We start from the raw sequence: 27,263 nt of genomic DNA, 5'->3' as shown, positions 1-27,263 counted from the left end.
GGGAGTCTGGTGTGCCTCTCCTGCGATAAGGTTATGAATGTGGGTCAGTGAACTGATGAGGACAGCTGGTTTGTTACACAAGGAACTACAGGGGGTCTGCGCTCTTGGCACGGGGCGCAGGGGCGTGATCGTAGGGAATCCCCTTCGCTCTGGCTCAGGAAGGCTGTCCCTGACTGGAGGCTGCCCCTGTGCCAGGGTGGGGGGCAGGCGTGGGCACACAGGCCCTCGTGATACTTGTCAGCCACTTGGCAAGCCCTCAATATGTCCTGCTACTGTTTAGTGCCGCCGAGTCAGTTTGTCAAGGGAAACAGTGCTAGCGTTTCCCGGGTAGGGAAACTGAGGCCTTGAGAGAGGCCATCTAGTGTTGTTTCAGCCTACACGGTAGTTTGCACAAACACTGTTCACACATCCAGCCCCCTTTCTCCTGACTGGGACCTCAACTGTAGATTGATCACAAACAAACACTGTGATGATCACAAGAAGGACAGCATCAGAATCACTGGCAGAAAATTGTGCAAAAGTTGAAAAATAAAAATTTATCAGCTCTCGTCTTTTTTTTTCCCTCAATTTTTTCTTGTAGTAAATTACAAAGCAGAGGATGTACACGATGAGCATGTGTGAATGAATGGATCACAGTGGAGTTAGCTGCTGGATGGTGCACGTTGCTCATCTTGCCTCCTAGAGCCCCTACTGCCAGCTCAGCACACTCCACAGTAATTGAAGCCATTTGCAATGTTGCAGTGTGGTAATGGGCAGATCCATGTCTACCACCCACCCACAGCCTCTACCATTAATCAGAGCTGCGTGGAGTCAAGAGAGCCAGGATTTGGTTGCTACAGCAGGCCTGAGTTTCAGCCAGGAGTCGGCTGCCTTAAAGGAACACTTTGACGTTTTGAATTTTGGCTGGTTGTGTTTTTTTTTTTCTTCTTCTTCTTCTTCTTCTTCTTTTTTTCAAACAGATGCTTGTCGTGTTTGAGGTAAAAGTTTGTAGATTTTTTTCTCAACTCCCCTATTCCATAAATCAAGGGAGAGCTGAAACAATAAATCAATCAATAAGTCCATCCACAGGAAAATAACAATTAATAATTAACATATTTTTTAAATAAATATTCCATCTATTCCCTATTTGAGAGGCTATATCTGCTGCTTTTCTTTGTCATATGTGATCAGCTTTGGACTGTTGGACAGATAGAACATGAAATTTGATGATAATAACTTTCTGACTGTGGAAAATTTTAATAGGCATCTTCTCTACTTTCTAACAAATGATTTATTGATTGAAGAAATCACAGATTAGTCAGTAATGAAAAATAGAAAAGTGCACTCAGTAGTGTGCAGATCTCTGCCAGGTGGATGTCTTCCAGCTGCCCAAAGTGATTGTGGCCACTCTAGACAGTTTTTGTAATTCCTGCAGACATGCCACAGCGCGCTTCGGAAGATACAATACAATTATTAGGATTAATGTATTTATAGTAAGTAAAACACTCCCACAAATCTTTGATCCATGTCATTCATAACTGGACTTTTAACTTTGTTTATAGACTACTGCACACCAAAGTAGGAAATAACAACAATAAACACAATTAAAACAGACAAAGAAAGAAAAATTTAAAGACATAGCCTTCTCACTTTGCTATGATAGAGGCACAAATAGGAAAAATAACCAAATCATCAAAATCTGCAAGTCTACAAAATTAGGCAGTGCAAAACGCTCTTCTGAAACGCTGCTGTTGTGGTGTGACGTCACACGGAGGACATACCAAAACAGGGTCCAGGCATGGCAGTCAGACAATGGAGAGCTGCATCCAGTGGAAATGTCCCTCCCAGCCCCTTGGTGTAAAGAGTACAGAGAAGCTAACAAAAACGAGGACTAATTCATCTCGTGTCGTGCCTAAGTTTAGTAGATCATAATATGTCAGGTATGGAATTAATAACGACGAAGGCAAAAATGTGGCCTGTAACAGACTACGTGTGCTTTGCTGTTTTTAGCTGAGCTGATTCCTGAAAAAATTGCAGCCCCTATTGATCGGTCAAGAGGAGTGAACAGTCATCAGTTAATAACCACATAAAACAATCAATAAAACAGGTTTTTCAACAACTGCGAATCAGTGCAACCACCAGGAACCCTGAAGCATACAGTCGTAAATGAGCACACAAAATATAAGGCTGATTGATCCAGTAGTTTGTGAGATTAGCTGTGGACAGGCAGAAACACACATTCACTTATGCACATGGCCAAACACATGATCCCCTCCAGGTTTACACCCAGTAGAGATAGTAACCATTTTCTGAGCTGAAATGATTAGTTGATTTATCAATTAGTTGATCAACTGAAAACTAATCAGCAACTATTCTGATAACTGATTGATTTGTTCATTTATTTATTCATTTATTCATTCATTCATTCATTTATGTATTTCCTACACTGTGACAGGAGAAAAATACTAACCAAATATAATTCAACATGCAACATATCTCTTTAAGACTGAATATGCAGTCCCCGGCAAGGTGACAGCATTTGGTAACAATGTAGGCTGCTATATTGACAGCAGGCTGTGAGCTGAGAACGGCAGCCAAACACTGCGACACCATCCCTCGACCCAGGTCTCTCCATGGCAGTCGTGTGCCCTGCTGAAGCATCTCACGAGCGAGACGTATCTCTGCTCCCGAGGCACTGCTCTCTGTCTGACTCCTGACCTCCGACGTCCAAAAAGAATTTTCCCCACATGATATCAGGATAACGTTGTTTTGACTATGAATGTTAAATGCTAAAGCTCAGTAAAGCTCCCTCCCTGATATGGCTCCTCTTACTCGACTGCGATGAACAGGATCACTTGGTTTTGAGTATTTTCGAGACACTATAAGAGGTTTAACAGGGACACCGCCCACACCACTAAATGTAGCAGTTCTGTGTCACCTCACAGCAGTCCTGATCTTCCTGCCATACCCAGACGGAGAAGCAAGGTGGAAACAAAAGGGGAGGCAGGAAGACTTTAACATCGCCCTCAGGTCCCACACTATCTGTCCTTTCCATGAGCAGGCAGATGGGAGAGGCAGAAACACGTCTCTGCACTACAAACAGACACCAGCCTATTTTAAGGTCACTTGTAAGTCTAGGCATTTGCAGGGTACCAGCCAGCATGATAGCACCAGATATTGTGAATTTGCCTCACTTTGGATTGCGCCCAATGATTGCACAGCTTTAGACAGGATTATGTTTGTAAAGCCTTACAAGCAGCGCCTGGTTTTGACTCTCTGTCTGATCGTTAGTCTACTATAAAATGTTCCTCAGTGTGACATTCTCCGTTAGAGGAAATGTTGCACGATACCGCATGTTCTCCCTATAAAACAGAAAGAGAAAGTTTGACTATTAATGCATGACTGTCATATGAGTCAAATCTGCCACATGATGTATGGGCTACATCCCTATATTCTGGGTAAAGTTTGTTGCCTCACCCCTCAGCTGTCTTTAAGGTGCTACCTCTAAGGGGTGAGGGACCTTGTTCTGGACATGCAGGGGAGTTTGGGGATCTGCAGAGGCGGTGCATTATCTCCCACTGAAGCACAGGCCAGAGGGGCCACTGGGGCCATGCCCTATCATACAGGCAGGTCACTTGACTCCATTGCCCTCTCTTGATTATTGGAGCCCTTTCTGCAGGCAATCGTCATTCACAGAGGGGACCCGGAAAGCTCCAGGTACTCATCTGCTCATCTCCCAGTTATTATTCATCATCTTCCCCAGCTGAGCTCAGACCCTGACCTGACCTTGTGGCAAACCTGGACACACTGGGGTGTAAGTCTCATAAGCTTAACACATGGGGAGGATCAGGATGGGTGCAACAATAGTTGAGTAATAATTTGGTAATATTGTCATTTTTTGTTTGACTTTCCAATTCGAACACATGCAAATAAATAATTCAAGATTTGATAGAAGTTAAATATATTCTGAGAATAGCCTGAAAAATTGCAGCCTTGAATGAGACATTTTGTTTGAAATGTAAATGAATCCCTCCTATTTGTTTCTGCATTGATGGGAGGTGAGTGCACTTGATGTGCGTGGCAGCGGTAAAGTGTATTTCTTCTCCCAGATCTCCTCCGCAATGCCGCAGGACACAAAATGTGGCTCCCTGATGGCGAAAACAGCCACAGCGAAGGCCTATAAAGCAGCTGCAGCGAAAGGTGAAAAGCAGTAACGTTTCTATTCAGGCAGAGTCAGACTCAACCCCTAACTGTGAGACCGTTCTCTCTACAGATTTGGACCATTTCAATAGTTGGCTTTCTTTTCAAAAGATTAACTTTCCTACGCTATTCTTGAGCAGCTGTTAATGCAATTACTCCGCATACGGAAATACCAGAATGTCAGCGATTCCCTGGATTGCGGAGCATGCTATTGTCGTATGTATGCCCAAACATGTGAGGACGCAGACAGACAGACAGACAGAGAGACAGACACTCGCTCTCTAGAATCTGTTGAAGTTTGCAAGTTTTAAGCACACAGGGTTTTGTTGCCTTGGAATGATAATTGTGAATTTGTCTTTTTTTTTTTTTTTTTTTTTTTTTTTGGGTAAAGGGAGGGGAAGCTGCAGGGAATCAGCGGTTGTCAAAATCTAAGAAGTGATATTGTCATACCAGCCGGATGGCCGTCTGGTGTTTGTTTAAAAGGGGAGGGAAGAAAAAAAAACAGTCCAGGCGATTGAATCATATCTTCTTGCCAATACGTCCTTGCGTTCCCACCTCCATCATTACAGCAACATGTTTTATTTTCAGCAGTGCTGTTCTCAGTGACTCACATCCCAGAGCCATGTGCTGCTCAGTTAGGCCTCAGATCCCTTAAACATGGACCAAGCGGTCATGAGAAATACTCTTGTAATGCACCAGAGATTGCACTCAGACTGTACTAAATTTATGTTGGATATTGTCAGGATGAAAACATGTTATCAAATAAATGTGTGAGGTTTAACTGCTTTTGTCATTTTGATCTCTTGTATCAGCCTCAAAACAAACCAGGGTTTTGAGCACATTTTCCCTCCAAATGCATGTAAAGACTAATATATCTCTGTATTCATGTGTCATCCTTCTCTCACAGGTAAATGGGGTCTTCAGGCCTTCGTCAAGAAGTTTGATCTGGGAAAGCCTGTGGCCGCTCTGCAGTTTCTTACCCAAAACTACAAAGACTGAAAGATGCTCAGATACCCGAAAGAAGAATCTGTCAATACAGATATATAGAATAAGATGTTCCCCCACTTTCCCTGAATTAAACAGCATCAGTTCTTCAAAGCTTGCAACAGGTCAGCCCTCTTTACCTCTATCTTATCGTTGAGTTAGAAAGAGACTTCGTCTTTGTGTTACAGCAGCTGCAAGGTTTTGATGTTGCCCTGTATCTCTGTCACGTGGTGCGGAGCAAAGGATTTGGGAGATAGATTTTGACCTCACTGGGGATTTCTTATTAGTTTCCGAACACTGTCGACAAGAGAAGGAAGACGGCCCCGATATCACAACTCAGTGTGGAAAGAGTTTATTCTAATTCAGGCACGGAAACACGTCAGGGCCAAAAAAAGGAAGTGGGAGGTGAAACCGAGACCGCAACACAGCCGGATGCCACAGTGGAACTTGAACCAAAATACTCTACAGAGTGACAGGACAGGGGGGAGGGGCTGCAGGGCCTGTGGTGTGTCGGGTGAAGGGAACTTGCTGTTTGTGTAATTGTTTATCATATTTCCATTGACCACTTTCACCCCAATCGGAAACATTAGGTGATTTCAGGTCCTTATTGTTCCCTTTTTTTTTCTTTTTTTTTCAAAGTAAAAGCAGCTCTAACACATGTTTAAGTGTCCTTGAATGTAACTTTGGAACAATGAACCTGTTTTGAACTTTGGACAGTTGCATAAGAGGCCTACCTGCCAGGTCTGCAGAGGATGATGGGGATAAACTTTTCAACCCTTTCACGAGAAGATACTTTTCTGACTTCATGGGTCTTTGTAGAGGGTGGGTCAGAGTACCCCCCATGAGGAATATTGGTTTCTAACCAGCAACTCTCCTCTGGGAGGGGTTTGTATCAATACCCCAGATGTCTGGAAAAGGCTGGATTTACATGAGGGACTTTGATGTTCCGATGATCAATCTTTAGTTGGTGGTTTCATTGACCCTAATTTGGTGTCTCATCAGTGGGCTAGGCAGGAGTAGGTAATGGAGGTTTTTGTTCCTTTGGTGGTTAAGCCAGCCTTGGTAAACCCCTATGTGCCCTCTCCATGAACTCTGGGAGATCATTGATCAAATTGTCCTGCATCTGCTTTGTTTGCTTCCCCGACTTAGCAGTCAAAGCAGCCGCGTCCACAAACAAAACAACCAAAACAATGCACATAAGCACACAGTTAGTCAGACAGTCCATTGCTTTTGAACAAATGTTAAGTATCCGTCAGTTGGAATATCGCACTTGACCTTGATTTACCCATCTTATTTGACTTACGAAATCACATTTTTAACAATTGGCAAGTGGAGTATAATTCCACACTCATTGTGAGGCATGCCAAGTGGGAGAGCATTCTTCCAAAAACCACCTACTTGAATCCATCAGTACACCATTGAAATGCCAAGATTTGTACTTCCAAATACACTGTGCATTTTTTTTCCCTCTATATCTCGGAGATATCCTGCCAAAACAGCTGGGTTTTGCCACTCGGCTTCCTTGAATGTGTTTATTTTTACTCCAAATGTCAGGAGAGTTGAAATATTCTGATTAAGAAAAACTGACAGCTGTAATTCAACGGTGCACAGTATATTGCCTTCTCTGAAAAAAAAAAAACTGCTCACATCCCCTGATAATATGGCGAAGGCATTTAATATTTTCTTAATTTATTCAAACTTACATTAATTAAAAGGAATTTGTATAATCAATTCAATTGCCTAACCGGCACTAAGTGATCTAATATGCATTCTGACTTGAGTCTCCATTCTTCTTTTCTCGCTGCTGCTGAAGAAGTGCGCAAGATTTATGTCACTGGAGACTTCCTGCAGTTCATCACTTGTTGTGAGGAGTGGAGAGATGGATTTGAGTGTGACATCTGTTCAATGCATGTCAACAATATGGTCCGCTGACCACTTTGCGCATGTATTCTCTGTGCGTTTGACCCCAAACAGACTGGTATTGTTCTGCAAATCGGACTGCAGAGAGTCAGTGCTCTCTGAAACGCTTGTCTCTGCCAAAATCTTTCACCAACAAGAAATGCAGAATTTTAAAATGCACCTTTTGACCTTTAAACATTATTGCTAAGGTATCTGCGTCAGCCTTGTGTCTTAATGCACGGTTTTATGTCTCCTATTAACTGTGAAAACTGCACATACCCAGACAGATAGCAGTGATTGGGTAGACGCTTAATGATGTTCAATTTCAAAATAGTAGACTTAATAGGAAAGTGAATCAGCATACCTTAATGGGTGATGTGATGATGAAAATGCACCAAAAAGCTTCTGCACGTTTTAATTACCTCCTCCTTAGAAATGTGCAACCATTAAATTTGTTATAGTCAATCATATTGTCATGTGAAAGGCACGTTACTCTTATTTTAACTTCATTTAAAGTGAAGTTTCTCCACTGTGTGACTTCATACTAGTCATATCAGATGAAAGACATTCAATGTAAAGATATAAGGTCTTTTGGGGAGTTTTTTAGTTATCAGAGTGTCATTTCTGGTTGATAGGTCAACCTAATAAATAGAAAATATCTCTCATGTCATGCTGTCAACATTACAGGATACATAATCATAACAACTATAGAGGCTTTTGCAATATGGCATTAAGGATATACAGTTACTGTCGGTATAACAGGAACCATTTTATCTTTCCAGATCTCTCACTAACAGCAAGGAACAACAGTTGTAGTCTTCCCCCATGGAGCCTGGAAAATACAAAACTAATTTGACTATATATCCACAGTGCCTGGGCAGTTTTCCACTGTGCTTTAAAATGAGCTTGCGCTTCCATGGAATCCCCGTATGCAAAGGAGCTGGGACGCTGCAATCAAAGGGATCTAACGCTGTCGACAAACACTGCAGGCCGGCCCTGTGTGACCCAGTTCACAGTCGAGGAAATAAGCCTGCCACAGGTAGGTGTTCCAGCTGGGCTGGCCAACTTTCCAACCACAGAGCCACACAAACGCTTCCCCTGAGGAGACACACCATAGCGCAGTAAGTCCTCAGTCTGACCTGAGGGGATTCTCTCATTTGTTTGCATCCATGAACATGAGAGACTTTTCCATGGGTTTCCCGCTGCATTGATCAACCTGTGATGGACTTCATGGACTGGACAAAATAACAGGGACAACATACAATCTAATGTAGTAATCCTGCATCAAACAGTTTATAAGCTTATGATATCATTTATGTGTAAACTGTATAATTTAAGAGGTCATAGGTCATAGCCTTGTTTTGTATGACATTATACCGTCAGGCTTTCCTATTATGTAGTCCAAACCAAGTGTAACTATTACGTTTCTTGGTAAGTTTAATTATGCAATGGTATTCAAATAAGTGTATGAATTCATTCTCTAGAGGTGTGTTCAAGTTAATTCAGAAAATATTTCATTTAATATTAAGGTATTAATTTGTTTCTGATGCAGTTTGCTTGATAGGAGTCAAACTTTTAATAAGCAGTCCAGAACTGCAGTCACTGTATCACAAGCTAAAAACAGGGACAAAAGCACATCACAAATGACCAATTTAACTTTCTGTGCTTTTTGACCTGGACCAATGTACAAAAAGTGATACAGAGACCCAGTTTAGGGAGTGAGTCAGTATGAGTCCGATGAGTAATTTAACATAAATAATCTATGTTTGGTCTGACACAAGAGTGTCTAATGTTGAATCAAGTCCATCAGGATCATTGTTGTCTGTTCTGTTGATTCAAGGCGCACAAGACTGTGGACAAGATGCCCTGAGAGGACTCTGCTCTGCCTGCTGGCGCGACTGCTGCTCGTAAAAACACGCAGACGTATACATGGAGGACTTGCCTGTGGTAATGAGACACACAAGATCATTGGCTGCTCTGTTTGTGTAAGCCCCCTAAACACAGAGCATGATTCAGACTAATTCTCCCACACACTCTGTTTACACTTCTGGTTCATTGAGGTACTATTAATTTCTCAGGTCTGAATATTCAGGCTCTGACATTTCATTCAATATTTTCTGTGAATTTTTGCAAAAGGCCTGTGTGTTTTATATTGTTACAGCTACAGCAGAAAATAGTTAAAGTTCACAGCGAAGCAAATCCTCACTAAACTAGTAATTATGAGTGCAGAAGCTGATAACTATGATAGGATGGTGAAATGAACGCAGTGGATGACCTCAGAGGCTCTAAGTCATTTTTAGCTTTTTGTGTAACAATCTGAATCATGAGGGGGATATTTCTGAAACAGTATAAGTAAACCACTGGAGGAGATTTTTCACAAGTTGGCAAACTGCTGAAAAGCGAGCCATGACGCTTTGTCCACTGTCATCTCTTTGAACGTCTGTGGCTTCCGATCACTTTTCCACTTCTGCTTCACCCGGAACTCACATGTCCAAATACAGACGCGATGGGGCGGGGCCGGACACTGCCTTATTTGGAGTTTCCACTTAAGCGGTCACTTGGGCTCCAAGTCAAAGCAAGCCTGTTGAGGATTTACAACGGGCTTGCAATATTTACAAGCGATTAACTCCGCCAATTACTGTCTTTGTAAGTGTTGCTGCATGAAAATGAGGCTTGGACAAGTGTTCTGCAATACAGGACGGGCACAAAGTGTGTGTGAGAGCAAAATGACAAGACTGTTCAGAGAGCTTATGTGGACCAAAAGTAGTTTGAAATATAAGCCAACAAAAAAATATCTCCCTGTGTTAGTGGCAATTGAACAAACAGTATGCAGGCCAAACTTATAAAGTAATGTGTTTTACAAGTTGCTGTCTCTGTAGTCACAACACTGTCTTTCTCCTTCAAACACACACACACACAGCTGCGTAAAAAGCTCCCAGTGTCCCCGACAGTCCACTATGGACACCACTAATAAAGATAACGCTGTTGAATCACCGTAATGTTTTCCACAAGGACAGGAACAGAGGAGAACCGCCGGCTCATCCCGAAGAAGGACGCAGCTGGAGGTGCCATGTAGATGTGTAAACTTTGTAGCCACTATCTATCTATCGGAGCCTTTTGCCTCCGCTGTAGTTTCCACCGACTGACGCGCGGAGAGCCTGGGCGCTGGGCGCTCTGTCCATATATGGTCATCTACGTCACGCAAATGTTCCATCCCCCTATTTAATACAGGCAGACTGGAGTCCCCTATCCAGCTCCAATAGAGCAAGTAGAGCTGCTCTTGTGCAACCAACACCACCACCTCCTCCACTGATTCACAGACTTCAAATTCCCCCACAAGCAGCCCATCAGCTTCCACAGTGATCAGATTAATAACAACAGTAGCCTGTGATCACACAGGAGGAGATAACCGGCGCTGCTCGTCCTCCGCGGGATACTTGGATAGCTACAGCAACAGGATCCATCCCTGCTCCTCTCCCATCTGATTTTTTCACGCCTGATCCACACCTGTGTTTTCCACTTTGAGAACACCCGCTGTTTTTTTGTGTGTGTAACTTGGATACCTGCGCGTTGTCCTTTTTATAAATGTCGGACTGAATATAACTGCTATGACAGGGAAACTAGCGGAGAAGCTCCCTCTTACGATGAGCAGTTTAATAAACACGATCCCTGACAGTCTCTACCCAGAAGAGGACATCCCGACGTCTATGAATATTTTCACCAGTACGGAATCTATTAACCACTATTCACAGATGAACACAGGTAAGATTTTACATTTACTTTTTTGTGTTTGTGTGTGTTTGGATTAAAGTAGTTAAAAGTGCGATGTGCGCGGAAAGGCAACAGTTGTCTTGGGGCTCGGAGCACCTGTTTGCGCTCTGGCTGTTGCGCACAAAGGCACACTCCCGTACTGGATACTTTTCACGGGGTCAGGTGTATCAGTGCCCACTGTGAATTAGATCCACCTTAAAAATGACTGACTTTCACATCGGCTGTGTGATTTTGTTTTGTTTTGTTTCTTTTTTTATTTTCTTCCCGTGTCCGTAGCCGAAATGTCAGAATTCCAAACGCAACGTGATTAACGCAACTATTCTCATGTCAAAAAGTTTTTTTTTAATCCACGGCTAAAATATTATATTCAAGCAAATGTACCGTATTTACAGTGATTTTAATTCCCCGGAGCTGAGGCGTGTTTGAGGAAATGTCACATGAACGGCTGAGGAGAAAAAGGCTGTTTTACGCAAAGTCCACTAAAAACGCAAACGGCTCATGACTGAAACTGAAACCCGTGGGTTATGAGAAAATGCGTTTAATTAATGTGGTCAAAGTACAATTGCCTCTGATGTATTAATCAAACATGCACCCGCAAAGATGGGTCAACTACTTTGGACAATGACTTTCATTCACAGATTGAATTTTAGTAGGCGTGTGTGGCTGCTTTCCCCTATATGAAACATGTTTGGACGCAGGGCCCCTGAACCGTCTGAGTCACTAAATTGCGAGGCCGGTGATATTGATTTATTGCTTATTCCAGATTAATGTATATTTCTGATTAATTCAGACGCCTACATAAGGAGGACTTGTTAGTTCGGCTCAGTGTTTGGCATTAAATCAATCACTAATTGTCCAGGCTCACCTTCTGAGGTGATGGGTCAATGCTGCACGAAATATACTTAATTCCTCGTGTGGCTCAGATCTCCATGTGATGCAGTGACCACAATTAACATTCCCCTTGTAGAGCATTGTTATCATGTCCAAGTTTTTTTGTTCACAAATTAAAACAGCACTTCTGTGGAATTTAACCCGACATATTTCCCCCTTGAGAAGTGTGCGTTAATTAATTCTCCCAGCGCCAGGTCGTATAAATAGTGTACTAAATTTTTTAAATAAGTGGATTAAATTTAAGCGACATACATTTGGTATTTCTCTATAAATACGGCAGTGAAATGTATTTTATGTGACCCCTTGCAGAATTTATTTCAAAAAATGGAACAGGGAAAAAAGATGTGGCAGAACTCAGGTGTGTGTTGCGGTTTGAAGCATGCCTGATATTGGTGAAATTCACATTGCAGACTCTAAAATTTGTATAAATGCAAATGTTGCATGTATGCTATTTTTAGACAAATAACATAAATAGATTTTTAAAGTACAATGTTAGAATTTTACAGGTGGAGCAGGTGTGTGTGCTGTGCTCTTCAACACTGACCTATAAGAAAAGAGTGATGACTTTATTTCATGCCCCTCATTCTGTTTAAATATCCCACAGCTCAGATTACCTCCAGCAGACTAAAGATTTAGAGTAACACGTATTAATATCAACTCAGGTTTGTTTTCTTAGTGTTATATCCCCAGAAAATTATGCCACAAGTGTCATTGTTCCTGTACCTCATGTGCTGAATGCTGTTGTGCAATATACGTAATTTAGCTTTTGTTTGTTTCATTATGATTTGCCTTTAGTCAAATTCCAGCAGGCTGTAATTACTGAGAGTGAATATTTAAGCACCCCTGTGTATGATTTCCTGCAAATGAAAAGAGACGTCTATTTTAACTTCTGTTTAAGAAAGAATTCTTTTCAAATGTCTCACATTAAGCCCTCGGAGCACGATCAGCACATAAATGTATCCCCATTAAGCACATCTGCATGTGATGGTTTTTATGGCATCTTTGGAATAAGTTAAATGTGTGTGAGAGTGTGTGTGTGAGTGTGTGTGAGTGTGCAAGTGTGCATATTCGGTGTGGAGTGTAAGATTCTGTACAATTAAAATATCAAGGAAATTTGTGAAAATGTTGTTAAGCTCACTAATGCAGAGATTGGATTGGAAACACTTAATTTTTTTCCCCCCCGTTATGTGCAGATGTTCTATGCTGCAAATGTGTTTTGAATCCTTGAGCGTGATAGATGTGGCGTCTGCCTTATAATCCTCCCTGCTGTAAAGAAATCAGATCTTGCCATTCAGTTTGGCTGTCCTCCTGAGGGACACAATGACTGGATCAAAGGGGGTGTTTAGGTCTTGATTTATGAGAGCTTGTGGGATCTGAGAGAGAGAGACACCACTGTCTCACATGCAGCAGTCACTCACTTAACTTACAGGTCTGACAGCGCTCACATTTCTTTATGAACTGTAGTGGACTTCTTTTATTTTTGATCTCCTGTTGGCACAAAATTACAGAGATATGCAGAGAAGCTGAATTTTGGACAAACCGAGGACTGACACTTCAAGTTCATATAGCTTGACAAAGTGAATTTTCTATTTATTTTTTTTTGTACAACTTGTGCCACATTAGCACTTTTACAGGCTTTTCTAGCCAACTGATTGCATTTCATATTCATGTTTGTGCAGTCATGTGGATGATTTGCTCATGATATCTGTTTTTATTTGCTTTTATCTAGATAATATCATGGATCTGGGCATGGGAAGTGAGAAGGCAACAGCAGAGATTCAGTATGGATCCAGCTTCCAGTCCAACCGCAGCGGGCAGACTGTCACCTATCTGGGGAAGTTCGCCTTTGACACTCCTCCGTCAGGTGGCATCGGTGGCTCTGGCTGGTGCTCTGATAACAATATCATCAGTCTTGTCAGCGCGGGGATCCTGGGCGTTTCTCCATCGCCCGGCACGGTAACGACGCAGACATCTTCCTCCGCAGCCAGTATGGGCGGACAGACGTCAGATATGGAGCAGGTATACGGTCCGCCACTGCCTGCCTATTCCACCTGCAGTGACCTGTACCAGGACCAGGTCTCCTTCCACCACAGCCCCGCCACCAGCACGGCTCTAGCCTACCCTGGCAATGACTATCACTCCACATCCAAAGCCTCCATGGATGGCAGCCTTTTCTCCATGATCCCTGACTACAACCTTTTCCACCATCAGGGCGAGGTTGGCGTGATGGAGCACAAGCCCTTCCAGACCATGGACCCCATCCGAGTCAACCCTCCACCCATCACACCCCTGGAGACCATCAGGGCGTTCAAAGACAAGCAACAGATCCACCCAGGGTTCATCGGCGGGCAGCAGCACCCTCCTCAACACCACCCACCGCCACAGACTCTCACCCTCAAACCCATCCGACCACGGAAGTACCCCAACCGTCCCAGCAAAACCCCTGTCCACGAACGGCCGCACGCCTGTCCGGCGGAGAACTGTGACAGACGCTTCTCACGCTCAGACGAGCTTACACGTCACCTTCGCATCCACACAGGTCACAAACCTTTCCAGTGCCGAATATGCATGCGCTCCTTCAGCCGGAGCGACCACCTGACCACACACATCCGCACACACACAGGCGAGAAACCCTTCTCCTGTGAGTTCTGTGGACGCAAGTTTGCCAGAAGTGATGAGCGAAAGAGACACGCAAAGGTTCATCTGAAACAGAAGGACAAGAAGCCAGCTGACAAGAGCAGTGGGGCGGCTGGGAGCCACAGCTCGCCGCCCAGCTCCTGTGGGGGGCCGACAGTGGGAACGTCATGACCGTCACTACGTGCACTTGGACTGGACCCTCACCATGCCTCCTAAAGAGACTTAGGAAGAAGGGATCACGTCCACTATGAGATAAATAGGTGACTCTTTTCCTCTCTTTTACATCCCCTGCTGTTTTCAGTTCCTTCTATTTTGAGATGGATGCCTTTAGTTTAAGTCAGAGGGGAAAGGCTGCTACGCCCTTCTCCTCCAAGTAACTCAGAGCCTCAGCTACTGTAACACAGTGCCAACACACAGAAGGGCACCATGGCACATTCTGTCCACAAGGCCACTGTGTATCTATAGGTTTATCTACAGGATACACTGTTGTAAATTTTACCGAGAATTTCTAAATTGGAAGGAAGCCAGATCCATCACAGGAGTCAAAAACAGACAAAATTACAATGGAGTTTAGTTTAAAGGGTGAGTTGTCTGGGATGTATGCATTAATTCTATTAGGCTGTTTAAAAGTGCAATTGGTTATATTTGTGTACTGTCATGGATACCTTATTAGTGGCACTTCTTTTTGTTGTTTTCATTGAGGTGTCGTGTTTTTTTTTATAATTATTATTTTCTATTTGAATGTTGTTTTCTCGAAAGAATGTGCCAAATGTATTGTGGTGATACAGCCAACCTTGTTCTTATTATTGTGCCTGACATTTGCCAAACATAACAGTGATATCAGCTTACAGCACACATGTCGAGTTAAAAGGAAGATCAGATTCAAACACCGTATCTCACATTTAGATTTACCTGCACAATTTGGTGAAGTGTAGTTAACGACTGAATGGGTTACACAAAGCAACTGATGTCTTGTCCTATCACATGTGCTTATAAAAAGAAACATGCCTGCAGCAATCAATGCCTTTGCCAATACTTATTTATTTGTCGTCACTGAGAGACACTGTGTATTTTTGTTGCCTGTTTATGTGGTGTGACCAGATATAATTTCTGTTGCTTTTTTTAAAAGCTCACCAATACTGTTCATTTTTTCAGTTTTCTTGAGTTCTGCAATTATATGCAACATATTTGTGACATATGCCACCAACCGGTAAATCAAGTTAACTAAGAGCACAGTTATACAGACTGAACTACTTATATAAATGACACTGGGTTGCAAACCAGCAGTATATGAAAACAAAGCTGAATGATTCACAGTGTAAAAAGACGAAACTACTTGATTTCAATCACAAAACGATGAGCAGCATATGGTAAAGAGAAAAATTAAAATGTCCAAATCCATGTTTACATCTTTTTTAATACAAAGAGACTGAGACTGAGTTGTAAAGTAAGGACTTGTTGTTTTTGTACAGTATACAAACATGTATGCAGGTAGCTACAGTAGAAGTTTCACTTTTGTACTCAAATGTCAAATGCACCATAACTCAGTATTAAATTGTGCATATATGTGCATGCCTACATGCACACTATGTAAATACAAATGTCTGCATAAACAAGAACTTTCAATTGACTGAATGCTTGTGCGGAATGTGTCTTAAAGTTTTAGTAATGTAGTTATAATACAGAATATTTTGTTGTCATAGGTCACTGCAGAAATTTTTTGGAGCACTGCAATAGTGCCAAATATGGTGTGTTATCTTCCATAAAAGAAAAAAAGAATAATAGCTTTTGCACCATTTGTACGTTTTAAAGTGGTAACTGGTTTAAGGAAGCACTAATGTGTTCTCTGAATAAACAGCAAGATTTTTTTTTTTTTACATTTTATCTCCATTATAGTCGCAATCACTTATTTCAATTAACACATTTTCCCCATCGCATAGAAAACACTGGTTGTAGATACAAGACTTAATAATTGGATCCTTTCTTGGACAAAATACATTACAGAGCAGTGCCAATATTTTGCACATTCCTGATTGATCTTTGTCCTGTAGAAGGAAATCGCTCTCTTATCATTCAGTGAAACATTTTGTGTAGACTCATCTCTTCCATTGCCCTCTATGGGAACTTTAAAGTGTGTTATAACAATACTGACAAATGTTAAACAATGAGCACATGTGATGAACCTGCCAGCATAATTGCTTTTCCTTTGTTATAACTAATCTCTCTAAATCAGGAAGACTGCATTATGGCTCTGTGGAGCGAAATTCAAGAGTAATAACCTCGTCCATGTGTTAAGTTAGTTTCCGATTTTATCCTTTAAAATTATTGCTCTAATACCAGATAAATGTCTTCTGGTTATTGGCAGTGCTCTCTGACTATTAAGGAGTGTGTGCTGTATACAAGGCAGAGTTTATATAAACATTGTTATCAGCTGGAAAAAATATATAATATCGTACCAGTCAGGAGACACGGCAATCAGACTTAAAGAGAATATCGACTGACAAATGCAAAGGCCAAAAGAGAGGTTCAGAAAAGCAGTGCCACAGAGAACACAGTGCATGCAGAAACGAGCTTCCAAGGCCATGCTTCCCTTTCCTCCTGTAACAACCAGTTTTCACTGCTGAGCTTCCTGGCAAGGGTCCACTTATTTTCCAATTAATTTGGCCTCAGAGAGTCTTTTCTCAACTCATCTACATGGTTAAATGAACAGACCTCCTTGCACTTTTCCAGATAGTTTAAAAATTCACACACCCTGTAACATCCAACTGTAAATCAATAGTTTAGTATCATTAAAAAAAACTATTTTATTGCATGGACGGTCATTGACAAATGGAACTTTTCTTGCTCATCCCCATAAAATTCAATTAAAATCACAAGTTAACATACTGAAAATGTAACCTTTGACACATGACATTACACAGCATTCCTTTTTCTAATCCCAGATAATTAGCTTCATGATAACGAAGATTCAAACATTAGATGTGGATTTTCCGAGTTAAATCCTGCAATAAGTGATGGCCTCTAATGTGAACATCGTGTAGCAGACAGCCTCATGGAGTCAGCACAAAAGAATATATATAGCTTGTGAGGTGATAGGACATACAAAATGTTTATCTAGAATAATTAGATGTTAGACACTGTTCATTATAGACTCATTTTGAATTTATTTGACCAAAAATGATGCTCTTGCGTGTTCTTGATTTGACACGTTGCTGGTGAGAATGGATGTTTTTAATTATAACATATAGAATGTGGCCTCCGCTAAGAGAAAACTGTGTTTATGTTTGCTTTGTGTTGAGGAATGATGCAGAGTGAGGCGGAGACTACACCAAACTATTTCCACATCTAAATGAAGCCATGTAATTACAACTTTGCAAACTCAATATTTCATCAGTCATATCCTCTCGCTGTGTTTGTCACTTTTGTTTCGTGACACTTTTGTAATGGACGGATAGATTTTGTAGAATTTATATGATCCCCTCCATCCCACTCCCTCCATATAGTTTGGTGGTTGAACAACAATGCAGGCTGCACCACGTTCGGCTGAACAATAATCCTTCTGTGTAATGTGTGTGAATGCTATAGATATATGTCAATGACTCTGTTAAACAAACCCAACAACCCCCTCTTAATAATGCTTCTCCAAGAATAATTTATTTTATGTTTTTATGGTTTATTGTCCAAAAGTGGGCGGCTGAACGCTCTGAAATTGGAATTTGCCTCATCCTCATTCTCTGCTCCATGTTGGATCTGCGCCAACATCAGCAGCCATCTTTGTGCCAAACTGGGTTGCAGGGTTGGCTGATCAAAAACAATAATGAGATGAGAACTCCACAGGAGAAACAAATCATAAATGTGACCTCAGTCTGCTTGCAGTTGAAGGCAGCCTTGTGCTAATGTTTGTGTTTAACTGTTTGATTTAGTCTCCGTGAAGTTGGCCTCGGGCAGGGCAATAGGCTTGGGCTCATTTGTGACAATTAATAATTTCAAGATTTAAAAAACAACAACTCATGTTTGAAGAGATTTCAATAATGTGTAGATATTATAGGCTACTCATGTCATTTTATGGACTACAGGGTGGCTTCAGGGATTTTGTGGTCTTCAACGGTGACACTATGGTGTTCAGATGGAGTCGATACTCACTGTTTTCTGTTGTGTTGTGTTTCCTTTTCATTACAGTATATCCTCATGTTTGCATGTGCACGGAAATGTTCCAAAGTGCTGCCCCCAGATGCTGTGGGTGGTGCTCATTTCTTTATTATGCATGAAAATAAGTCACATTGGGTGAAATGGGATAAACCTAACAACAATTCAAGACAGACAATTGAAAACACACACTGGGATAACTGTTCTGTTGGCTTTTTTTTTTTTCTTTTTTTTTCCAAGAAAACAAGGGGTCTTGTTTAAAATGTTGTGGATGTCTTTAGCCTATTTCATGTTTTTATTACCTTATAATAAGGTCCTTTTATGATGAGCTGAATATTGAAATGAATTTTACTATATCCTTGTGATGGGGAGACAAGCTCCCCTGTTTACTCGGCACTTCAGTTTGTTGTAATGCAATTGTTTTGTTATTTCTATGTAAGTACTTGAATAAAGAAAAATATCACTTGCCTTCAGTTTACTTGGGTCTCTCCTTGCACGCGCACACACGCACGCCTCTCGTATACCCGACACACACATATATGATAATTAAGCTTATGAATATGGCTAAATATACACACATTTTATAATAGTATATGAACATTAGTCGTGCTCTATTACTGTATGAGCAAAGTGTAACGTTTACCGTATTTTATTCGCTGTCTGCGGAAGCGGGGCGGCTAAGCTCCGGACTTCCTGTTTAAAGCTCGACTGTTGACTGGTAGAAAGGGATGAAGTCCTCGGAAGATAAAACCATCCAATGAAACCGGAATAAAAGTTCAGTCAAAATGAGCTGGTATGTATTTTCACTACAGTATTCATATAGCGTGTTAGACAGAAAGTATAACTTGAAATGATATAATAATAGTGACCTACAACAGATGTTTTGGCGACCGGGCTCCGGCTATTTCCTGATAGCGCTACATAAACTATCGTTACAGTAGAACAGGAGTTAGCGTTAGCTTGTTAAACTCACGAATAAAAACCTCACCTAGACACCTTATAACAATTAATAAGTTGACAGCAGTGTCTTTATCGTCAAACAATTGCTAGCAATGTAGTAGTCGTTGTAAATATTTAACTTCGACCGAAGAGAGCTTGATAAAGTCGAGTGTTTAGCTAACTTGTACAGTAACGTTGCCAAGTTGATGCTAGTTTGGTTGCTTAAACACTAGCGAGCAAATAACCTACAAAAACAAAACTAACAAACGCTACTATCTTAAGTTAAAGCTGTTTGTTCATACTGTTTGAATAAACCTAGGTTCTGCCTTTAGCACAACATGGAAACTCGGTTAAGCTAATTGTTGGGTCAACAGGGTCAGCACTGAAGCCATTTAAAGGGATTTAATCATCATCTAGCAATGTACTGGCTAACGTTAGCATCTTGACGAGCATTTCTGAAACACTGAGGATTTGTGTTACTTTTTGGACTTCCGCGTGGGCATAATAGTTATATGATGATGTGTCGTTAACCATCTAACAAGTGGCGATGGATTGAGTCATACCTAGAAAGTAACATTAGGTCAGGCTGTTGATACTCCTAACATGTAGACCACCCATATGCTCAAGTGTTTTAATATTGCAGCACAATTTTGATAGTTGTTGGGTGAGCTTTATTGGGAAGCATTTTCCTTAAGTTTTAGTTCCCAATCCACAAGTCAGAATTTATCTGGGAGCAAGAAAAGCTTTTGACAAATGAGCACAGTTTAACATCTGTAGACCACGTCTTTGGGTTGTGTTTAATCAAAAGCGCATGTATCATTTGTCATCTTAGCCCCGCAGCTGTAGTCATTGTAATAAGTATTATGGCTGACACAGTTAGTCGATTAATCGTTTGATCAATAGACAAAAAAATAACTTAATTTGACAACTATATTAGAGACTGATTATTCTTTTCAGTCATGTGTTAAGCAAAAATGCCAATCATTTTCTGATTCTAGCCTCTCAAATGTGAGAATTTGTTGCTTTTCTGTGTCTAATGTAATAGTAAAATGATTATCCCTGGGTTTGGGATAGTTTGTTTTAATGAAACGACCAATGTCAAGACATCACTTTTTTGTTGTGATGGGCATTTTTCCTAGTTTACACCATTTTCCAAATCATTTTCCATCAGTTGATAAAGTAATTGACTTATTGCTCAATAATGAAAATAACCCTAATCAGGAAAGGAAAAGAAAGTGATTTCCATGTCATTATTGTTGTATAATATAAAAATACATACTGTCAAAGGCCCCTTTGAAGATTTGGAAGTTTTTGGTTCTTGTAGTGCGTTGTATTTCTCTATGAAGCAACAGATGATCACAGAACTAAGTTCGATGAATGAAGAGAGGTGGTGTGAACAGTTGGTCTTATGACATGGTCTGAATGGATTATTTGCACAAATATTAGCTGAATCTGCAGGCCTTGTCATCAGAGCTCTTCCATCCAGCTGGTGACGTCCCTGAGAAAGTAAACAACAGCAAACAAGGCTGTACTATCATTTTCAGCCAAATCATGGCAACAAGGGAAAAAAAGTAGCTACTCATCCTCAGCAGAATATGTTTTGTGCATTTATGATTCTTGACTATTCTTTAAGACAAGGTAAGGTTATTTAAATAGTATCTCTCTATGCTATACAATGTATCATTTGGGGTAACAGCCCCACATCAGCACCAGTTCCTGACCCAACCTAAGCTCTCTCAGGGGGCGATGAGAAACTTCCTAAAACCTTTACTTATGAGTAAAGACTCAAGGATGTCTGAGAGATTATTTATCATTTACTTGACTTTGTCTTCTCATTTTGGCTCTTTGTAAAAACAGCTATAGTCTGAATTTGTAGTGTTATATACTCTGTTCATGTTTTGCTCACAGCAAAGAATGGGGTATTACAGTTTATTTTGTTTGGTGGGCCTTTGTATTGTCTTGATTTTTGGCAACAAGTTGTTTCTAATTTTCTAGCCAAGTTTTGTTTTCTGTTCCTGGAAAATGGTCCCCCATCACGCCGAGCAAGATGCTTGATCTGCTGTAAAGTCTGCCTTCATTATTCTGTGTATTGTATGTTTCGGATAGGGGATGTCATGTTTCATTGTCTTTTCATAGCCTACTGTGTGTGGTACTAATAATTTGCTTATGTATTGAAGGATTTTAAAAACAAATCCAAATGGCTGTTAGTTTGAACAGATCAAATCTGTAGTTCAACATTGACAAACCTTTGGTCAGTGCGTATATGTTGGAACATGCTGGTTGTTCGACAGAACCTTGGGAAATGGCTGGTAAGACAATAATAGCTCATCTGACACATCGCTCTCTAGTTTGTTTTTCAGGCTTTGCAGGCATTGAAGCTGGATTTTTTTCTCTACTACACTTTCTAGGAAGTTTGCAAATCATCCACGAGGGTTGAATTCTGTTTTGTTATTTTGACATGTTTTGAGTTTTATTGCAACATTCAGGATTCAGTTGTAAGTCTAATTGATTATTACAAGTATGGGAAGGTTTGTCATACAAGTCCTCCTCAGTTGTGTGCTGTTGTATAGGAGTTTAAAAAGAGTTTTGAATAAATGTCAGTTTCAGCAATTCATGACTGTAGTTCAAGAGTAAATGTAGAGAAATGACTGCGTATTATAACAAAGTCTTTCAGTACGTCTGTGACGTGTATGTGCATTAACTCCCTTTATTATAATACGTTACACATTCTTGGTGTCATTTTCAGGGAAGACGGTAATCAAGTAAGCAAGATGGCGTCATGCAGTTCAGTCAGATAGTCAATAGCTGGCAAGCAACGCTTCTACCAGCACGCACCGCCAAACACAAGGTCAAGAGTGGGGTGCTCGAGCAGTGAAAAGAGTCCTTTATGGGCTCTGCTGACTGATGCATTCCAGTAGAGCCCGTACACTTGCTTCTATGACGTGAGAGGTTTGACTTTGGGGTCATCACCAGAACAATTCCACTTCCCAACATCTTCAACTAGCCCTCTGTGCTCCATGGAACATCCAAGGTCGAATGATGCACTATTCCTCTAATGGCATACACATTTGCAGTTTTAGTGAAAAGCCATTGGTTCTTCCAGTCGGTGCATAATGTGTCCCGGATAGAGAAGACTGTCGTGTCTTTGTTCTGGCCTACGTGCTTACTTGATGGCAGTGACGTGTAGCCTATTACTGCAAAGATCAGATAGCTCTGTCAATTCAAGTTGACCAACTTGACAATGGCAACAGTAGATGAGTAACAGTACACTTTTTTTTTTATGCATCTGGGCCTGAAAATGGGCAATGACTGAATATTACCAATCATTTCTCTTGTCACTTTGATTCTCCACAATCCTATTCCCTGATATGATCATATTTACTTATCTCCTGAGTTATTGGTCAGTATTTTCTTGTTTGAGTAAATGTTTATTGGTTAAGTGAATCTTTGTTAAGTGCTGTGATATTTGCATATACTGTAACGACAAGTATTGTCACAATACTGGAATTTCTAATTTGGATGCAGTACCTTGAAAATGATTGATATTCAATACCATTTTGATACCATATAACAAGGCCATGACATGATAACGACAATATATATGTATTTTTTGGTTTGTAGCAGAAAACCGCAAAATGACTATATTAAAAATTAACGAGAAAGCGAGAAAGCACAGCTAGTACTGGTGTATTGATACTGCAGATATAAAAGTATAAATACCATCTCAAATATCAAGAATCTATGTATTAATAAATCAGTATTTTTGACAGCACTAATAATGACAGTACATACATTTATTAAACTGTCCAAAGTATTTTGCACTAAATACCAAGGCAATATTCAGCTGAACTACCCACGCCTGCCATAGGCTTAGATTTGTTTTCAGAAAAATTTGGACTTCAGCTGGTGTAACACACAACTTTTCTGTCTTCAGCTGTCTTGTGGTCGGGCCTCTGCCATGTCAGACACTAGTTCTGGGTTCACAGGACCCGACTTACCAGTGTTTCTAAATGTGACAGCCCCTACAGAAATATGGCTGTGTGAAGAAACATTAGAAATGATTCTCACAGTGACTACCATCCTCCCTCTTTCTCATTCTCTCCCTCTGGTTGCCTGCTACATTTTCCCTCTCCCTCCCCGAAGCACACTTCACTCTGTGTGTGTTTGCCAGTTCTCATGAGCAGTTGAAGAGAGTGACCACTTTCCTTTGGCTCTTCGTACAAGTGGATATACTCTGAATCTATAACATTAAGGACTCTCTACCGTTTTTTTCCCTAAACAAATATATCCTTTGGTACATTAAAGGGAAAATCCACCCTAATAAGGTTACACTTGGACTCTTGAAGTCATCAAGAAACAAAGTCTGTCATGGTCAGCCCTGCCAAAACGTACTAAAAGAGAAAATTGAAAGCTAACATTTAAATATATGTTTCATGGTATATTTATGGCTGTTTGGAACACTATAGTATTTATACTGAGCTCTTCCATTGGGCTCCTGCTAAGGGTGTCATGAGTTTCTCCACGACACACCCACCAAATGGGAGCAGACATCAAAAGCTGTTGCCAAACGTTGTGCAATGTTGGTAGAAAACCAATTGTCCAACCAGAAAAACATAAACGGATGCAAAATTGCACAATCACTTTGAATACGCCACTCGTGTTCTCCATTTAAAAGAGATTCAACACCAGATCCACAAAGTGACAGTTTGTAGCCCGTTTCCCACTGCACAAGAAAAACCACTGACACCCGCTAACATTTTGCTTTTGTATTTAATTGGAAAGGTCACAATTGGCATTTCCTCCCAGGACAAATGACTGCAGTAGTCACGGGTATTTATTGGCTCCAGCTCCTATTGGCATCGATCAGCAGTGATGGAAATAAGACAATCATGTGGACCCACTATATTTAGCCCCTTTGCCAGTGTAGTGCAGTAATGAGCAGAATACCACAAAGTACAGTCCTTCTCCGTCCAAGCAGTGCTCGAACATGGTTCAAAATTAGTCGGCAACAGGTTTGAGAGAGAGACTGAATAAGTAAGAGATATGAAAAAATAAGTAACTACTGTAACATTTGCACTGACCTCCATGCTGCTTTCTACTATTTACTAACCTATTTTCCGGCATGTTCGTGACATGGAATGTGTCACACCAGTAAAAAAACACAGAAAGGCACACTCATCAACTCAAATCTACTGGCAATGGGGAAGCAGTCTATTGCCTGTTTTTAAAAAACATTTACTTGTCCTAATTTTGGTGGAAAATGGTGTATTTGTCAATTTTCTTTTTATACAGACACACTGGCCGTGTTTTGGCACTGTGTGACCACTACGTGTCCTCTTTTTCACATATGAGTTGAGTTATTTTCCCTGAAATTTCAATTATAAAATAGTTCATTGTTAAAATGGACACGCACTACTCTTGCACATATTAGTTAATTAAGCTTTATTTATTCAGAAAGTCTCATTGAGATCAAGATCTCTTTTACAAAATAGCCCTGAGGAAAATTACATACACGTAAAACATCATAATAAAGACAATACAATCACACAAAGCAATCATCACACACACAGACCCACTAATTAAAACAATCACAAATATTATTAGCAAGAAACCCCTTTATATCCCTCAGAGGAATAAGTGTCTCCAATTTGTTTTGCAGTTTGTTCCAGTAGCAAGGTGCATAGTACCTATTAGTATAAAACCTATTAATATATACGAGTCACTTGTGTAGCTGTGTGTAGTTGTAGTTTCTGCCTGAATTACCGATTCATCATTCATGAACACCGAAAAAAGGATGTGGGTTAAGGTTTCCCACAAATACTGAGGGCATGTACCAAACAAAGGAACACTGCATTAGCAAGAGGAACAGTGATCACAAGAAGTAGGTGCTCAACCACACTGACTGAAAGGTTAATGGAATGTGCACTCAACACAATAAACTAGTGTTAAGGGAGGCAACTTTTGGTGATTGGATGGTTGGTCTGTGTCTGACCAGGCTGAATTGATTCTCAAGTGGTTATTTCTCATAGATTTAGTCTGTGCGAGGCTTGTTCTCCTTGTTGTAGTTTTGGGGGGAGCACAGATTGATCTCCAACCTAAGTTTGCATTCAGTTAATTAAAGGTAATTAAATTCAATGATGCTGCTGTTGTGTTTTGGAAAGGGAATCCCATACAACTTCAAGGGCGCTTACGTACGTGCTGTACTTAATGTGACGTTATAGTGTACTTATCAGGTAATCAGAGAAAGGTGAGTCACATAAGATGGTGATGAGTAATTTCTGTAGTTATTTTCCGTGTTGGCTCACCCGAATGAGGACACAGTGGGTGAAACCTCTCCACAGCCAAAAGCAACAAAATCTTTTTAGGCATCAGTTACTGGTACAGATTGTAATAGATAAAGGTTTCATTCAAAACTTCAATTTTGATCAGGTCAGGGCAATTGGTACCGAATACACCCTAAAGCACAGCACCAACAGAGAGCAACCAAATCAAAGGAAATCTTGATACCTGTGCCACTAGTGAAACTTGTTTTTTTTTGTTTTTGTTTTTTTTTTACTAGATTAATCCTGCCGTTATTTGACCATGTAGAGTTGTGTGATTGAGCTGTCATCAAAAGGATCTTCCCCACACATCAGTAGCATTCCCTGGTTGCACAACGAGGCCCTACATCACACCCTTTCTTTTCCATCTCATTAGTCTACACACCTTTCTTTTGACGCAGCTGCTACCTCACCCTGCCTGTCAGCAGCAACTGTCCATCATATAGCTTAGATTTCAGGCTATTAGTGCCACATCAATGACAACCTACAGCCAGGCACATTGGCAAGGCAGTTTTTTTCTGTCTTCTGCATCCCCAAAGCATTCTCATGCTCGGCAGCAACTTATTAAGGCAATGGCAAGGTTTTGAAATGGGGATAAAAGATTGTTTTAACTAAGGAACAGGTTTCTTTTACCAAAACTATAGTCAGGATGTCGGTGTGTTTGTCTTTCAAGAGTGAAGAAAAGTTTGTATTTCATTCTCAAAATGAGGTGCAACTGCTGCAGTTGCACTAAACCCTGAGACATGTTTTGTTTTTGGACTGATTTGTAGCACTGGTCTCAAGTTTTCTTTCAAAAGCAAGTCAAGGTGTCCAGGCTCAGCCTACTATTTCTGATATACAATATGGCATGTGGATCTGTGTTTGATTGCCAGCCGGGGTCATGCAGTAAAGCCACACAGAACAGAGGGGACAACCACTTCTGTTCAGTGATATCCGCCTGCAATGGGAGCCAGATGTGTTTAGTGATGACATGTAGTTAATGTATATGGCTTTGGCTGCACATTCCAGAGAAGCAGGAATTAACAGCTTCAGATAGTTGGTGTCAAGGATCTGAAAAAGGCACTCACCTTTAGACTTGCACCAGCGTCTAGTCATCCTTCGTGCAACTGATGGCAATCTAAGCTTTTAGTAATTCCCCCTTTTTAGGTCGTCTTTTCCCAGTTGCTCATATGTGCTCACTTGACATTTGTTTTTGTTTGATTTCAGGATTCCCTTCAAGATCGGACAACCAAAGAAGCAGATTGTCTCTAAAACCGTAAGTCACTCAGAAATCTAAAACTTACTATAAGGCAGTTTGTTTTTGTAAAGGGTTAGCTGTAGTTGTTAAGCTTCACAAATACAACATGAATAGTAGTCTAAATAATGTCATCAGAGTGCCTCACCCAAAAGAGTGATGTGTGAGCCATGCAAGGGGGCAGAGGTGGTTACCTTGAAGTGACAGTGAGTGGGTGATCTCCTTGCTGGAGAAAACCACTTCCACTGTAATGGGTCTGTGGC

The 27,263-nt window shown here is 40.9% G+C and overlaps 3 protein-coding genes across 7 annotated transcripts in view; all 3 read left to right on the top strand.

The window, feature by feature from the left end:
- LOC126393694 (phosphatidylethanolamine-binding protein 4) overlaps nt 1-5,823 on the top strand; it is a 60,456-nt gene extending 54,633 nt beyond the window's left edge. The window contains exon 7 of the mRNA XM_050049981.1: nt 5,087-5,823. Within this exon, the coding sequence (XP_049905938.1) occupies nt 5,087-5,178 (92 nt within the window). The 3' untranslated portion in view covers nt 5,179-5,823. The remainder of the gene's footprint in view (nt 1-5,086) is intronic.
- Nucleotides 5,824-7,361: 1,538 nt separating this feature from the next.
- On the top strand, nt 7,362-27,023 carry egr3 (early growth response 3). 5 transcript variants are annotated; one of them, XM_050049976.1, is made up of 5 exons: nt 7,381-8,101; nt 8,903-9,009; nt 10,462-10,824; nt 13,454-19,300; nt 26,973-27,023. In XM_050049976.1, exons 3-4 carry the CDS (start codon nt 10,671-10,673, stop codon nt 14,530-14,532), a joined length of 1,233 nt encoding a protein of 410 aa, XP_049905933.1. In that variant the 5' UTR covers nt 7,381-8,101; nt 8,903-9,009; nt 10,462-10,670; the 3' UTR covers nt 14,533-19,300; nt 26,973-27,023. The 5 variants fall into 5 exon arrangements, with proteins under 5 accessions (XP_049905932.1, XP_049905933.1, XP_049905934.1 ...); XM_050049975.1 differs by lacking the exon at nt 10,462-10,824 and having other exon boundaries at nt 7,362-8,183; XM_050049977.1 differs by having other exon boundaries at nt 7,381-9,009.
- Nucleotides 19,203-27,263, top strand: part of bin3 (bridging integrator 3) — a 31,205-nt gene continuing 23,144 nt past the window's right edge. The window contains exons 1-2 of the mRNA XM_050049980.1: nt 19,203-19,300; nt 26,973-27,021. Coding sequence (XP_049905937.1) covers nt 19,293-19,300; nt 26,973-27,021 — 57 coding nt within the window. The 5' untranslated portion in view covers nt 19,203-19,292. The remainder of the gene's footprint in view (nt 19,301-26,972; nt 27,022-27,263) is intronic.

Source organism: Epinephelus moara, chromosome 8 (assembly GCF_006386435.1).
Source record: "Epinephelus moara isolate mb chromosome 8, YSFRI_EMoa_1.0, whole genome shotgun sequence".
NCBI lineage: Eukaryota > Metazoa > Chordata > Actinopteri > Perciformes > Serranidae > Epinephelus > Epinephelus moara.
This window is presented reverse-complemented; position numbering and strand designations above follow the sequence as displayed.